The sequence below is a fragment of the Salvelinus alpinus genome, chromosome 23, assembly GCF_045679555.1.
Source record: "Salvelinus alpinus chromosome 23, SLU_Salpinus.1, whole genome shotgun sequence".
In the NCBI taxonomy this organism is placed as follows: Eukaryota; Metazoa; Chordata; class Actinopteri; order Salmoniformes; family Salmonidae; genus Salvelinus; species Salvelinus alpinus.
In genome coordinates, this window is record NC_092108.1 from 23969735 (window position 1) to 23986866 (window position 17132).

The 17132-nt window shown below is 43.2% G+C and overlaps 1 protein-coding gene across 9 annotated transcripts in view; it reads left to right on the plus strand.

Annotated features, from left to right (window-relative positions):
• Positions 1-17132, plus strand: part of LOC139550625 (adhesion G protein-coupled receptor L2-like) — a 132533-nt gene that overhangs the window by 74051 nt on the left and 41350 nt on the right. For all 9 annotated transcript variants that reach the window (XR_011670095.1, XM_071361632.1, XM_071361633.1 and 6 more), the window contains exons 6-7: positions 15830-16132; positions 17028-17131. Coding sequence is in view for 8 of the 9 variants with exons in the window: in XM_071361632.1 (XP_071217733.1) it covers positions 15830-16132; positions 17028-17131 (407 nt within the window). In the remaining variant the exon portion in view is untranslated. The remainder of the gene's footprint in view (positions 1-15829; positions 16133-17027; position 17132) is intronic.

A 17132-nucleotide genomic window follows, 5' to 3' on the forward strand; every position in this document is an offset into this window, starting at 1 on the left:
ATATTGAAGACTCATGTTAAAAGGAACCACCAGCTTTCATATGTTCTCATGTTCTGAGCAAGGAACTTAAACGTTAGCTTTCTTACATGCACATATTGCACTTTTACTTTCTTCTCCAACACTTTGTTTTTGCATTATTTAAACCAAATTAAACATGTTTCATTATTTATTTGAGGCTAAATTGATTTTGATGTACTATATTAAGTTAAAATAAGTGTTAATTCAGTATTGTTGTAATTGTCATTATTACAAATACATTTTTTTTTAAATGACCGATTAATCGGTATCTGCTATTTTTGGTCCTCCAATAATCGGTATCGGCGTTGAAAAATCATAATCGGTCGACATCTAATATTGTACAACGCTGTGTACTACTCCCTTCACAGAACAGCGCAAACTGGCTCTAACCAGAATAGAAAGAGGAGTGGGAGGCCCCGGTGTACAACTGAGCAAGAAGACAAGTACATTAGTGTCTTGTTTGAGAAACAGACGCCTCACAAATCCTCAACTGGCAGCTTATTCAATTGTACCCGCAAAACACAAGTCTCAACGTCAACAGTGAAGAGGCAACTCCGGGATGCTGGCTTTCTAGGCAGAGTTCCTCTGTCCAGTGTCTGTGTTATTTTGATCATCTTAATCTTTTATTTTTATTGGCCAGTCTGAGATATTGCTTTTTCCCTGCAACTCTGCCTAGAAGGCCAGCATCCCGCAGTCGTCTCTTCACTGTTGACGTTGAGACTGGTGTTTTGCGGATACTATTTAATGAAGCTGCCACAAATAAGTTTGCTTTTCTTTCAAAAACAAGGACATTTCTAAGTGACCCCAAACGTGTGTGTGTGTGTGTGTGTGTGTGTGTGTGTGTGTGTGTGCAGTCAGAAAAAAGTATATATACAATACCAGTCAAAAGTTTGGACACACCTACTCATTCAAGGGTTTTTCTTTATTTTTACTATTTTCTATATTGTAGAATAATAATGAAGACATCACAACTATGAAATAACACATATGGAATCATATAGTAACCAAAAAAATGTTAACCTCTTTGTGAAAGGCGTGTCGCTGAAATTCGGTGAAATTGCAGAGCGTGAAATTCAAACTACAGCATTATAAATATTTACCTTTCATAAAATCACAAGTGTAATACATTAAAATAAAGCTTATCTTCTTGTTAATCCTGCCGCTGTGTCAGATTTCAAAAGGCTTTACGGCGAAAGAAAACCATGCGATTATCTGAGGACAGTGCCCCGCATACAAACACATGAAAAACATATTTCAAACAGGCAGGTGCGACACGAAAGTCAGAAATATCGATATAATAAATGCCTTACCTTTGATCTTCTTCTGTTGGCATTCCAAAAGGTCCCAGTTACATCACAAATGGTCCTTTTGTTCGATACTGTCCGTCTTTATATCCATAAAACTCAGTTTAGCTGGCGTCAATAATCCACCCAGTTTCCCGCCATCAAAATGCATACAAAATGAATCCCAAACGTTACTAATAAACTTTTCCAAACAAGTCAAACAACTTGTTATAATCAAACCTTAGGTACCCTAATACGTAAATAAACGATAAAATTTAAGACGGAGAATAGTTATTGTCTTTACCGAGAGAGAAAAATACCAACGAACTCTTCCACGCGCTTGGAAACACTACAGCCAAAATGGGAGCCACCTAGAAAAACGACAGTTTCTGGCAAATTTTTCCAAAAACCAGCATGAAACTCTTTCTAAAGGCTGTTGACATCTAGTGGAAGCCCTAGGAACTGCAATCTGGGAGGACTTCGCCTTATAATAAAAGTGATAGCCATTGAAAATAGTGGTAGGCTGAATTATTTTGGAGGGGGGTGGTTTGTCCTTGGGGTTTTGCCTACCATATCAGTTCTGTTATACTCACAGACATCATTTTAACAGTTTTAGAAACTTGAGAGTGTTTTCTATGCTTATTTGAGCTGTTCTTGCCATAATATGGAATTAGCCTTATTGGTAAAAGACCGTCTTCCACCCCTACCATGTCACAACACAACTGATTGGCTCAAACGCATTAAGAAGGAAAGAAATTCCACAAATTAGCTTTTAACAAGGCACACCTGTTAATTGAAATGCATTCCAGGTGACAAACCTCATGAAGATGGTTGAGAGAATGCCAAGAGTGTTCGAAGCTGTCATCAAGGCAAAGGGTGGCTTCTTGGAATTATATCAAATATAAAATATATTTGATTTGTTTAACACTTTTTTGGGTTAGTACATGATTCCATATGTGTTATTTCATAGTGTTGATGTCTTCACTTCGCTAAGGTAACTGAGCTAAATGACTATTGCCCCGTAGCACTCACTTCCGTCATCATCATGTGCTTTGATAGACTAGTCAAGGACCATATCACCTCCACCCTACCTGACACCCTAGACCCACTCCAATTTACTTACCGCCCCAATCGGTCCACAGACGAAGCAATCTGGACAAGAGGAATACCTATGTGAGAATGCTGTTCATCGACTACAGCTCAGCATTTAACACCATAGTACCCTCCAAACTCGTCATTAAGCTCAAGATCCTGGGTCTCAACCCCGCCCTGTGCAACTGGGTCCTGGACTTCCTGACGGGCCGCCCCCAGGTGGTAAGGGTAGGAAACAACATCTCCACCCCGCTGATCCTCAACACTGGGGCCCCACAAGGGTGCGTTCTCAGCCCTCTCCTGTACTCCCTGTTCACCCATGACTGCGTGGCCATGCACGCCTCCAACTCAATAATCAAGTTTGCAGATGACACTACAGTGGTAGGCTTGATTACCAACTACGGCGAGGCGGCCTACAGGGAGGAGGTGAGGGCCCTCGAAGTGTGGTGTCAGGAAAATAACCTCACACTCAACGTCAACAAAACAAAGGAGATGATTGTGGACTTCAGGAAACAGCAGAGGGAGCACCCCCCTATCCATATCGACGGGACAGTAGTGGAGAAGGTGGAAAGTTTCAAGTTCCTTTGTCACGTTCCTGACCTGTTTTCTGTTAGTTTTTGTATGTGTTAGTTGGTCAGGACGTGAGTGTGGGTGGGCAGTCTATGTTTTCTGTTTCTATGTTGGTTTATGGGTACCTGATATGGTTCTCAATTAGAGGCAGGTGGTTTTCATCTCCTCTGATTGAGAATCATATTAAGGTAGGTGTTTTCACATGGTTTGTTGTGGGTGGTTGTCTCCTGTGTCAGTGTCTGTGTATGTTACGCCACACGGGACTGTTTTCGGTTTTGTTTGTTTGTTCGTTTTATGTAGTCATTTTTCCTGTTCGTGCGTTCTTCGTGTTACATGTAAGTTCGTAGTTCGTAGTACATGTAAGTTCCACGCACCAGGCACATAGTACGTTTTGAGAATCCAGTGTGCCCTGTCCCTGCTCCCCGCACTAGCCTGAAGTTGCGTGTCCTTAGCCCGGTGCCTCCAGTTCCGGCACCACGCACCAGGCCTACAGTGCGCCTCATCCGGCCTGAGCCATCCGTCTCCCCAGCGCCATCTGAGCCATCCGTCTCCCCAGCGCCATCTGAGCCATCCGTCTCCCCAGCGCCATCTGAGCCATCCGTCTCCCCAGCGCCGTCTGAGCCATCCGTCTGTCCCGAGCCGTTAGAGCCGCCCGTCTGTCCCGAGCCGTCAGAGCCGTTCGTCAGTCAGGAGCCGCTAGAGCCATTCGTCAGTCAGGATCTGCCAGAGCCGCCAACCAGACAGGATCTGCCAGAGCCGCCAACCAGACAGGATCTGCCAGAGCCGCCAACCAGACAGGATCTGCCAGAGCCGCCAACCAGACAGGATCTGCCAGAGCCGCCAGAGAGCCATGAGCAGCTAGAGCCGTCAGCGAGCCATGAGCGTCCAGAGCCGTCAGCCAGCCATGAGCGTCCAGAGCCGTCAGCCAGCCATGAGCGTCCAGAGCCGTCAGCCAGCCATGAGCGTCCAGAGCCGTCAGCCAGCCATGAGCTGTCCCTCAGCCCAGAGCTGCTATTTATCCAGAACTGCCCCTCAGTCCAGAGCTGTCTCTCTGTCCGGAGCTGCCCTTCAGTCCGGAGTTGCCCCTCTGTCCTGAGCTACCTCTTTATCCTGACCTACCTCTCTGTCCTGAGCTACCTCTCTGTCATGAGCTACCGTATCCTGGTGCTGCCCCTTATCTTGAGGTTACTCGTTAAAGTAAGTGGGTGTAATAGGAGGGTGGTCATTCTAAGGGGGAAACGTAAGCTGGGATTGACTATGGTGGGGTGGGGAACTCGCCCAGAGCCTGAGCCACCACCGTGGTCAGATGCCCACCCAGACCCTCCCCTAGACTTTGTGCTGGTGCGCCCGGAGTTCGCACCTTAAGGGGGGGGTTATGTCACGTTCCTGACCTGTTTTCTGTTAGTTTTTGTATGTGTTAGTTGGTCAGGACGTGAGTGTGGGTGGGCAGTCTATGTTTTCTGTTTCTATGTTGGTTTATGGGTACCTGATATGGTTCTCAATTAGAGGCAGGTGGTTTTCATCTCCTCTGATTGAGAATCATATTAAGGTAGGTGTTTTCACATGGTTTGTTGTGGGTGGTTGTCTCCTGTGTCAGTGTCTGTGTATGTTACGCCACACGGGACTGTTTTCGGTTTTGTTTGTTTGTTCGTTTTATGTAGTCATTTTTCCTGTTTGTGCGTTCTTCGTGTTACATGTAAGTTCGTAGTCCAGGTCTGTCTACATTCGTTTTTTGTTATTTTGTTTAATAAATATCATGTCTTATCACGACGCTGCATTTTGGTTTAATCCCTGCTCCTCCTCTTCGGAGGAAGAGGAACACCGTTACATCCTTGGCGTACACATCACGGACAAACTGAAATGATCCACCCACACAGACAGCGTAGTGAAGAAGGCGCAGCAGCGCCTCTTCAACCTCAGGAGGCTGAAGAAATTCGGCTTGTCACCAAAAACACTCACAAACTTCTACAGATGCACAATCGAGAGCTTCCTGTCCGGCTGTATCACCGCCTGGTACGGCACCTGCTCCGCCCACAACCGTAAGGCTCTCCAGAGGGTAGTGAGGTCTGCACAACACATCACCGGGGGCAAACTAACTGCCCTCCAGGACACCTACACCCCCCAATGTCACAGGAAGGCCAAAAAGATCATCAAGGACAACAACCACCCGAGCCACTCCCTGTTCACCCCGCTATCATCCAGAAGGCGAGGTCAGTACAGGTGCATCAAAGCTGGGACCGAGAGACTGAAAAACAGCTTCTATCTCAAGGCCATCGGACTGTTAAACAGCCATCACTAACATTGAGTGACTGCTGCCAACATACTGACTCAAATCTATAGGCACTTTAATAATAAAAAATTGGATGTAATAAATGTATCACTAGTCACTTTAAACAATGCCACTTTATATAATGTTTACGTACCCTACATTACTCATCTCATATGTATATACTGTACTCTATACCATCTACTGCATCTTGCCTATGCCTTTCGGCCATCGCTCAACCATATATTTGTATGTACATATTCTTATTCATTCCTTTACACGTGTGTGTATAAGGTAGTTGTTGTGAAATTGTTAGATTACTTGTTAGATATTACTACATGGTCGGAACTAGAAGCACAAGCATTTCGCTACGCTCGCATTAACATCTGTGTATGTGACAAATAAAATTTGATTTGATTTCGATGTTCATTATTCTACAATGTCGAAAAATAAAGAAAAACCCTTGATTGAGTAGGTGTGTCAACTTTTGACTGGCACTGTATGTGTGTGTGTGTGTGTGTGTGTGTGTGTGTATGTATGTATACATACATACATACATACATACATACAGTTGAAGTCGGAAGTTTACATACACTTAGGTTGGAGTCATTAAATCTCGTTTTTCAACCACTCCACAAATTAATTGTTAACAAACTATAGTTTTGGCAAGTCGATTAGGACATCTACTTTGTGCATGACACAAGTAATTTTTCCAACAATTGTTTAGACAGATTATTTCACTTATAATTCACTGTATCACAAATCCAGTGGGTTAGAAGTTTACATACACTAAGTTGACACTGCCTTTAAACAGCTTGGAAAATTCCAGAAAATGATGTCATAGCTTTAGAAGCTTCTGATAGGCTAATTGACATAATTTGAGTCAATTGGAGGTGTGCCTGTGGATACATTTCAAGGCCTACCTTCAAACTCAGTGCCTCTTTGCTTGACATCATGGGAAAATCAGAAGAAATCAGCCAAGACCTCAGAATTTTTTTTTGTAGATCTCCACAAGTCTGGTTCATCCTTGGGAGCAATTTCCAAATGCCTGAAGGTACCATGTTCATCTGTACAAGCAATAGTATGCAAGTATTAACACCATGGGACCACACAGCTGTCATACCGCTCAGGAAGGAGACGCGTTCTGTCTCCCAGAGATGAATGTACTTTGGTGCAAAAAGTGCAAGTCAATCCCAGAACAACAGCAATGGACCTTGTGAAGATGCTGAAGGAAACTGGTACAGAAGTATCTATATCCACAGTGAAACGAGTCATATATCGACATAACCTGAAAGGCTGCCAAGCAAAGAAGCCACTGCTCCAAAACCTTCATAAAAAAGCCAGACTACGGTTTGCAACTGCACATGGGGACAAAGATTGTACTTTTTGGAGAAATGTCTCTGGTCTGATGAAACAAAAATAGAACTGTTTGGCCATAATGACCATCGTTATGTTTGGAGGAAAACGGGGAGGCTTGCAAGCCGACACCATCCCAACCGTGAAGCACGGGGGTGGCAGCATCATGTTGTGGGGGTGCTTTTCTACAGGAGGGACTGGTGCACTTTACAAAATAGATGGCATCATGAGGAGGACAATTATGTGGATATATTGAAGCAACTTCTCAAAACATCAGTCAGGAAGTTAAAGCTTGGTCGCAAATGGGTAATCCAAATGGACAATGACCCCAGGCATACTTCCAAAGTTGTGGCAAAATGGCTTAAGGACAACAAAGTCAAGGTATGGGAGTGGCCATCACAAAGCCCTGACCTCAATCCCATAGAAAATTTGTGGGCAGAACTGAAAAAGCATGTGTGCGCAAGGAGGCCTACAAACCTGACTCAGTTACACCAGCTCTGTCAGGAGGAATGGGCGGAAATTCACCCAACTTATTGTGGGGAGCTTGTGGAAGGCTACCTTAAATGTTTGACCCAAGTTAAACAATTTAAAGGCAATGCTACCAAATACTAATTGAGTGTATGTAAACTTCTGACCCACTGTGAATGTGATGAAAGAAATAAAAGCTGAAATAAATCATTCTCTCTACTATTATTCTGACATTTCACATTCTTAAAATAAAGTGGTGATCCTAACTGACCTAAGACAGGGAATTTTTATGAGAATTAAATGTCAGGAATTGTGAAATACTGAGTTTTAAATGTATTTGGCTAAGGTGTATGTAAATTTTCGACCTCAACTGTGTGTGTGTGTGTGTGTGTGTGTGTGTGTGTGTATATATATATAATTGTATAATGTTTCGAAATGTTTATGTAGTATTATTATTATATATTTTTTTCTCTCCCCTTTTCTCCCCAATTTTCGTGGTATCCAATCGCTAGTAATTACTAACTTGTCTCATCGCTACAACTCCCGTACGGGCTCGGGAGAGACGAAGGTCAAAAGCCATGCGTCCTCCGAAGCACAACCCAACCAAGCCGCACTGCTTCTTAACACAGCGCGCCTCCAACCCGGAAGCCACCCACACCAATGTGTCGGAGGAAACACCGTGCACCCGGCCCCCTCGGTTAGCGCGCACTGCGCCCGGCCCGCCACAGGAGTCGCTGGAGCGCGATGAGACAAGGATATCCCTACCGGCCAAACCCTCCCTAACCCGGACGACGCTAGGCCAATTGTGCGTCGCCCCACGGTCCTCCCGGTCGCGGCCGGCTGCGACAGAGCCTGGGCGCGAACCCAGAGACTCTGGTGGCGCAGCTAGCACTGCGATGCAGTGCCCTAGACCACTGCGCCACCCGGGAGGCCTATGTAGTATTTTTATATATAGTTTTGATACTTTTTTTGTATTACTATGTAAAAAAACAAGCATGTTATGTATTTGATACCTGTCTAATTCCTCAAAGATATATTGAAAACGCCAAGGATTCATTTGAATTCACTACACGGTTATGAGTGTTAAAACACAAAGGTTCTCAACACACAGACACCACACCAGTGATCAATATTTTGATGGTTCCAACTCCTAAGAAGAAGACTCACTATTTAAGAGATTGTTTTGCTCCGACGTGCCAATAGAATGCATCCCTTAGTGTCGCCCATTACAACATTTGTATTGACACTTAGAAGGTATTGTCTGAGATGCCTCAAAGACATCGACTTGGGTCTCGGTCCAGTGAATTCAAAAGACTAATCAGGGGAGACTATAATTGCCAGGAGCATTTCAAAGTAACGAAGGGAGAACATTAATTTGCTTTTGAGGTAGCATTGATCTGAGAAGCATTCAATTTGAGCGTTCAATTCATGGCTTCAATGAAAGGAGCAGTGCCGCTGGAGAAATGTAGGGTTAAGCCACATGGAGAGATCCGACAACACAGGCAGAAGGAAGGCCATGCTGCTGCATACAGATGTAGGATCTTAATTTGAGCCAGTTTGCTACAGCTGGAAAATAAACCTGCAGCAACAGGAAATGTTTATTATGTGGATTATAATTGATTTACATTTTTGTAGGGGTTCAGAAGCCTTTTTAAACCTCAAGTACACTAGGCAGGAAAGTTCTCCTGCAACATGGTAATCAAATGAAGATCCTACATCTGTACATGGACTTGGAAAAAGCTAGTAAGTGAGATTCTAATGGCTTAAATCTTATTCTGCCTTACAAAGCTTGCTAATATCATATCGACATTCGGCTCATTCTATATGGCTGCTTATAAAACTCAGTTATGCATATTGATTTTGATGTTTTTTAAACATTGAAGTGTGGCATGATGAAGCACTTGCTGGGCTCATTAATACATTGTATTGTGACAGACACACAGTGAGGCTTTGGGGATTGACCTTTATACTCTTAGAAGCGCAGAAACAAAGGGAATATGTACGCAGATCTCATGGGTTGGTCCATGCCACTTGGTGGATCAGGAGGAATTAACACATCAGCAAGGAGATTCATGTTTGTGTGTGTGTGTGTCCTGGATCAAGGTGCCAAGCGTATGGTTGGAACAACTCCATTTGTTCCTCTTGTTGACATGGCACAAGTCTTCATGAGTCTGACTTCATGATTAGTGGATTGTAATATTTTGACTTGTTGAAGTGGACATTTAAAGAACTGGAAGAGAGGCTGTTGATAGCTGAAGTGAACATGAAATAATACAGTATGTTTTTTGCTTGTGCCGCTAGCCACCTCCTTTTTTCTCCTCACATCTCAAAGTGGGTCCATGGGCTGGTGTCCCTGCCGGAGGTATGAGGTGTCATTCATTTTCAACTCTTGTAAATCCGAACACATAGCTCCAGAACCTGTCTGGTTGGCAGTGGCAGGGCTTTTTCTGTCTCTTGATCTTTAAGAACAAGTGTCAAGAACGCACACAGCAATGCAACTCCAATGCTGGACGTGGTATTTGCTCTAGTCCAATAAATACAGGTAATGAGCACACACTAGGAAGAAAACAACCTACACCTTTCACTTATTCACTTCATCCACTGTGTGATGGCAGTCATTTCTGCCCATTTCTGCCAGGAAGACCCATAATTTATTCCAAATTGTACTAAAGGCAACGTCTGGAAAAACCTGTCTTCCCAGGGCAGTATAAAAGGGCTACAGTATGTGACCAGGTGGCTCACTTAGACCCATTACCGAAGCTACTAGCTACACAGGACTGATGTTCACATAAGCGCCTCACATAGGCTCGAGCAGAGCAGGGTGAGACTGCATAAAAACAAACTAATGTAATATTCATGTCTTCTGGGTGTTGTTTCTCTATCATTAGCTACTGGCGTAGGGATCTTCAAAAAAGCAACACCAAAACTGTGGCTCACAAGTACTGCTGTTTACTTCCTTTAAGTTTAAGATATTCAGACACACTCACCCTCACACCATTCCTTATTCATGGGGTTGCAGTGTAGGATGGTGGTGCGTTGGCGTGACGTCCAACAGTTTGGTACAGGCTGTTTTGTCTTCTTATTGCAGTCCACGTAGGTGGCCACATTCACACTTAGACAAATACTGTGTGAATTAAGATAATGTCATAACGCCCTCAAGTTTGAAGTTAGGAGGATTCTGAGTTTTGGAAGTTCACTGAGACTTAACTTAATTATTTGGATATATTGTTACGCTGATATAGTGGCACTCCAGTATTTTACATTTTCAATCAGTCGGTTGACTATTTAATCAACCCTTTCATTTCACCAATCATTGATTTCAAAACAAACCTTAAATTGTGGTAAAGACTGAAATAACTTGTTTCTGCAGAAGTCAGAAGATGTCTGATTCTTGCAGACCACAGACACACTGATGGTGATAGCCCATTATTATGTTGTTTCCCTGTCAAACTTTCTTAGATAACCTTCACGGCGTTTTCCCAATTCTTCAGAGATAATGGCAAACATGTCCAGACTCCAGAGCCATGGGAAATCTGGCTTTTATGAGGGGGGGGACTAGGCCTTTAACAGAAATAGCTATCTTAGACAAACAGCATAGCTATGCCTCTGATCATCTTATCATGGTTTATTTCATTATTATTTCATTTTTCGAAAGATGTTAAAATATGGAACTTTATCTACATTTATCATCTTGAATTTTAGTGAAGGGTATTGCTTATGCTTAATTAACCCTTTCCTCCATCCTCAAAGGTCCCTTCTATTTGCGATGTATTCTGTCTAGTTCATTCTATTTAGTTGTATCTAGTTTTGACACGTTTTTCAGTGGACAGTATTTCCTTTGCTTTCCCAGTGTCCTGCACTCGATTCCATTCTATCTAGTTACTTCTATTCAGTTTTCAGAACTTCCTAAAAAATAATCTAGTGCTGCTCAGCCTCTGAGCACCTCGTGTTATTTATAACAGATTAAACATATGCCACCCAGAGTGTCCTAGGCTTCTGCCTCCCACCAAGAGAGAATTTAAAGGCCCAGTGCAGTCAAAAATATGATTTCCTGTGTTTTTATATTTTTCACACTATAGCCCTATTCGCACGGGACTAGTATTAGTCATAGAAAATGATTGAGGCCTCTAGTGGCCAAAAGGCCATATTAGCAAGGAGGCTCCATTGAGGGCTTCCACCATTTTAATGTAGTCAACTGGGTGGGACTTCCAAATTCATTGGTTGATCCCTCCTGGTGACACTGTTTGGAGGCATGTCCAAGCGTGTTATCAGGAGGGATAAGCCAATCGTGAAGAACAAATTGTACTACTTCAAAATGGAGATTGCCTCAGTGGCGCTGACGCTATAATGGCACAGATACAACGATTAGTCCTCTATCTCTATGGTATTACTAGAGAACTTTTGTGTAATTATTACCCCAGAATGTCTGTTATTTCAGAGGACGATTCGGATGGGATAAATTCTTTACAAACGGACAGTTTTTTAAAATAAATTGACAGTTATTACAGAAGCCTGGAGGTTTTTATTCTAGGCCTGGAGATATTTCAACGTGTCTAGGTGATAACAGGATACACTGAACTCCAGCTTGGCTCCCAAGTTTCTAAACCATACCAAATCATCTTTGGTATACTGTCGCCATAATATTTGAATTGAAGAAATGTGATCATATTTTTGCGATCCGCGGTAGAAGACGTCCTTAATTCCCCCAGCCTGCAGATGTGAACTAAACAGCGCACTTGTACTTGAGATGTGTTTTTAGGCTATGGATGAGAAAGTGAACTTGTAATTTCCCCAAATGAAGCTCAGTTGTAAATGCTGCTTAACAATCTATTAACCGCAAGGGTTACATTAAATAGGCTCAATGTTTTTTACTGCTGCATTTGCCGATGTTCAAATCATTGGCACAAAACTTAGAAACGAAAGCATTCACTGTGAAAGTTAAAACATGTATCCCCTTCATACACTATATATACAAACATTTGTGGACACACCTTCAAATTAGTGGATTCGGCTAGTTAAGCCGCACCCGTTGTTGACGGGTGTATAAAATCGATGACACAGCCATGCAGTCTCCATAGACAAACATTGCCAGTAGAATGGCCTTACTGAAGAGCTCAGTGACTTTCAATGTGGCACCGTCATAGGATGCCACCTTTCCAACAAGTCAGTTTGTCAAATTTCTGCCCTGCTAGAGCTGCCCCGTAAATGCTGTTATTGTGAAGTGGAAATGTATCGGAGCAACAACGGCTCAGCCGCAAAGTGGAAGGCCAAACCAGCTCAGACCACCGAGTGCTGAAGCGCGTAGATCGTAAAAATGGTCTGTCCTTGGTTGCAACACTCACTATCGAGTTCCAAACTGCCTCTGGAAACAACGTCAGCACAAGAACTGTTGTGGCAACAGTTTGGAGAAGGCCCTTTCCTGTTTCAGCATAACAATGCCCCCGTGCACAAAGCAAGCTCCATACAGAAATGGTTTGTTGAGATCGTGTGGAAGAACTTGACTTAAAAAATACTGATCTGGTGATTTGTGCTTGTGCACATAATTACATAACTCTATCTCCCCCAGTAAAATAAATCCCATATGAATTGGGCTTATGAGGTTGGAATTATACTGTGAAATTGTGAAAATTATGATAATGCCCTTTTAGTGTAAGAGCTGTTTGGGAGGGAGTTTTGGCCTGCCTGTTGACATCAGCAGGCGGTAAATTAGTTAATATAAGGAGTCACAAACCAGTTCTCTGCCAGTAACAGCTAGTTTTCAGTTTTCCCCTCCCCACTCAGACCACTCCCAGACACTCCTAGCTAAATTCTTGCTTGAGATATTGCTATTTGCTAAGAAGATATTTTTGTTTGTTTTGAATTAAAACGGTCAAAAATAATCACAGTAAGGTACTTAATTGTTACCCAGAAATTATTTGATATTGAGATAAAAAGAGCTGCATTGAACCTTTAGGCTTTTGAGTGAAATGACAGCTAATTGAGATGGCCCCTCTTTGGGCTGAATGCTAGCAGAGGACACACGGCTTTCAACCGCCATTGGTGAAATGGCTCATCATAATCAAAAGAAAATTGTAGTGTGTGGCCGGGCGGTGGATGGAGACATCAAGAGAAATGTAACAGGAAAATGGGCCTCTTTGACAAGTGGTTTAGATTCTATTTCTTTAGTTGTTGTTTTTTTTCTAAAAAAATATTCCCTTCATCTGTCTATCGCTGTAGAAAGGAGGTAGTCAGGGGTTCACACTCAGGCACTTCCAAATTACAACTAAACCAGAATTCCAGTGCACATCAATAGCTATAATAGTCTCTAGAGCGTACATTAGACTGGTGCACAGAGAATAGTGACACTGCAGTGTGAGTGTTTTTCTCAGTATGCTGGTATTTTGCAGTTTCCGTAAGCATTTAGTTTCTCACAGCCACTTGGGATAGGGACCGAAAGAGTGGTAGAGAGAGAGAGGGACACCGACAGAGAGACCGGAAGTTACACTGAACAAAATTATAAACGCAACATGTAAAGTGTTGGTCCCATGTGTCATAAGCGGAAATAAAAAATCCCCAAAATGTTCCATACACACAAAAAAACGTATTCCTCTCAAATTTTGTGCACAAATTAGTTTTACATCCCTGTTAGTGAGCATTTCTCCTTTGCTAAAATAATCCCTCCACCTGACAGGTGTAACATATCAAGAAGTTGATTAAACAGCATGATCATTACACAGGTGCAGCTTGTGCTGGGGACAATAAAAGGCCACTTAAAAATGTGCAGTTTTGTAACACAACACAATTCCACAGTTTTGAGGGAGCATGCAATTGGCATGCTGATTGCAGGAATGTCCGCCAGAGCTGTTGCCAAATAATTTAATGTTAATTTCTCTACCATAAGCTGCCTTCAACGTAGTTTTAGAGAATTTGACAGTACGTCCAACCGGCCTCACAACCGCAGACAACGTATAACCATGCCAGCCCAGTATTTCTGTCTTTAATAAAGCCCTTTTTTGGGGGGAAACTAATTCTGATTGGCTTAGCCCGACTCCCCAGTGGGTGGGTCTGATGCCAAGTGTATGGGCCTATGCCTTCTGAGGCCCACCCTTAGCTGCACCTCTGCCTAGTTGTGAAATCCATAGATTAGGGCCTAATGAATTTATTTTAAGTGACTGCATTCCTTATATGAACTGTAACTCAGTAAAATCGATGAAATTGTTGCATGTTGCCTTTATAATTTTGTTCAGATTATAAGATCCTCTCAACATCTGTTCTCACAACAATAAACTGGACATATGTCAGTTCCATTTGCATAGTTACTTAGTGCTCAGAAATGTGTGAACGAGCAATTGAGTGTGTGGCTGACAGACAGACGGACGCACAATGAAGGAATGAGTACGGCCCAATTAAACACTGCTTCTGCCATGGGAGAAAAGGTCATTGAGTGAAATGTCATAACACAACAACACTGCAACACGGCTGACTGATCCTGCCTGACATTTCTAAATAGAAATGTGTCGCTGCCTGGGACCCTTTTTTACCCTCTTTTTCTGAGAACCACGTCATGCTAGATTTAATGTATTGTTGGTTATGCACTTTCAGCTCTTTTTTCCTTAACACAGACAGACACAGACAGGACATTGTTATGAACTTCAATATTCCACTGAAACAGAAACACTAAACAAAGACGACGAGTCTCTTCAGAGCCCAGACGCTAAATGTGGGCATTGTCACCATTCAGGTGGGGAGGAAATGGAGATATGTGTCTGATGATGGAGCGTCAGATAGCAAGATATTGCCTGTTCCCTGGGCCTCTGAAGAGAGCACTGCAGGACTCTCAGAGTAGCAGACCTCCTTGTGGGAAGCCACCTCTTATCAGCGCTAGCAATCGTGTGGCTGTGATATGTAATCAGTCAGGCAAGAGGCAGCCAGTGTAGTCATCATGCTCATACGCAGGCTGTACGCATACTGTTTTTATTGATCTATTTTCTTATTTTCTTTCATTCATTCTACTGTACATTCACAGTGCTGTGACCACACAAATGGGTAGACACTGTAGAAAAGGCCTAGGGACCACACCTTCTTGGTGACCACAGCACGCACGCACACACACACACACACACACACACACACACACACACACACACACACACACACACACACACACACACACACACACACACACACACACACACACACACACACACACACAGAGATGTTCTTTATAGCTGTGCATTGAATACAGCAGCTGAGCATTATAGCTGATGTATGGTTTTTGCCCAGAGCATTCCAGTTTATTTTTCTTACGTCGGCTTTATCAAGGGGAGAGATGAAAGGGAGGAGAAAATAGTCAAATGCAGGCAGGCTTTGTCTTCCTTGTTGATATTAATCAGCCTACTGACTCTCCCTCAAGAAGGACATCACTGCCAAGCAGAGCCAGGCCAGGCAGATGCTGCTACACTACCTGTCCTCCTGTTATTTTCAAGATTGGGTAAAGGTGAAAATAGCTGAGGTAGTGTTTACAGGTTTCCTCCTAACAGAACAGAACAGAGAGGAGGAGTAGTGTGGAGTAATACCTGAGTGCTGCTGTAGACTCTCCAGTAGACGTGACTCAGTAGAGCATAGAGCAGCCATCCCTCCAAGCGGTGTGGAACTAAAACACTGAAACTACCTTGAACTTTCCCTGCTGACTGTTATATCTGATGTATGTCTGAAAGGTATAAAGGGAGTTCAAGGTAAGGCTGGGTTTTATTAAAGCTATAACCTCCACTTTCTCTCTGCTCTCTTCTTCTCCTAGTGCCAACTATAGAAGATGTCTCCCTCTCCTCGGCCCTGCCTGAGACAACCACTATCATCACCACCACCATGGTCATAGTCAAGGTCCCAGTTAACAGCACAGTTCCAGCAGACCCCAGGGATGGGAGAGAGAGAGAGGCGGGTAAACCAGCGGAGGACCCCCATGGTACAGCTGACCCCACCACCCCAGAGATCCCTCCCACCCCCAGGCGCTTCTGTGAGGGAGCGATGAGGAGGGGTATCTCCTGGCCCCAGGCACACACTGGAGCCACAGTGGAAAGACCCTGCCCCAAAGGAACCAGAGGTACTATCAGGAACCGGGAGGGAGGGAGTGTGTGAGTGTGTGTGGTGTGTGTTCCTCTGTATGAACATGTTAGTATGTTTACACATTGTCTTTCATATAGCTTTCCATACATTAGACAGGTGCCAAGATGTAATGTTCATTACCTACAATATGCTAATAGTGCCAAATAGTAAATAATTCCATGAATGAACTGTCAAAACAGACAATATAGGAAGATAAAAAAACAGTAGGTGGCATGAGGGGGATGAGTTATCATTGTTATTTCAATAATATGGAAATGCAATGTATGGAATGCAGACATGTCGGACATGAAGGCGTACCAATAGGTAGTAAGACTATGGCAACACTGTTCATTGTTGACAAGAATGCAGTAATATAAATATGTATATATATATATATAGCATTTTATTAATTGACAACCCGCAGTTAGACTATAAGGACACAGACAGTGATTCCTACAGTATACAGCTGAAATGTATGAGAATCTCTCACTGTGTAGTGTCCACTCAGTTAGACATTACAAAGCTGGCAATCTTCCTAGTTCCTACTGGTCAACCATGTTTCACATCATACTTTTTTTTTTTTACCATGGCTGTCCTCAGTCATTTGTTTGTCCTGCTCTACAGAAGCCAGGTAAGTAAGAGGACAGGAGCAGTAGCAGGACAAAGAGATGTCCTGACTCTGTTTCATTTATTTCTATTGAACCTTTATTTAAACAGGCTTTTCTCGTTGTCATACAATCTCATTTGCAGGGGATATAACCGTGTATTCAAGATGGCAGTGTTCAGCAACATCACAAAAAGTTACGCAAATAAATGCACACATACTGTTCAATACACAATAAAAACAGACAATAGAGGGTTGTGTAACTGTTGTTTGTTGTGTGTTTCTCCAGGCATCGCCTCCTACCTCTGCACGGTAGCAGGGGGAACCTGGAACCCAAAGGGACCCGACCTCAGCAACTGTACCTCCCACTGGGTCGCTCAAGTGGCACAAAAGG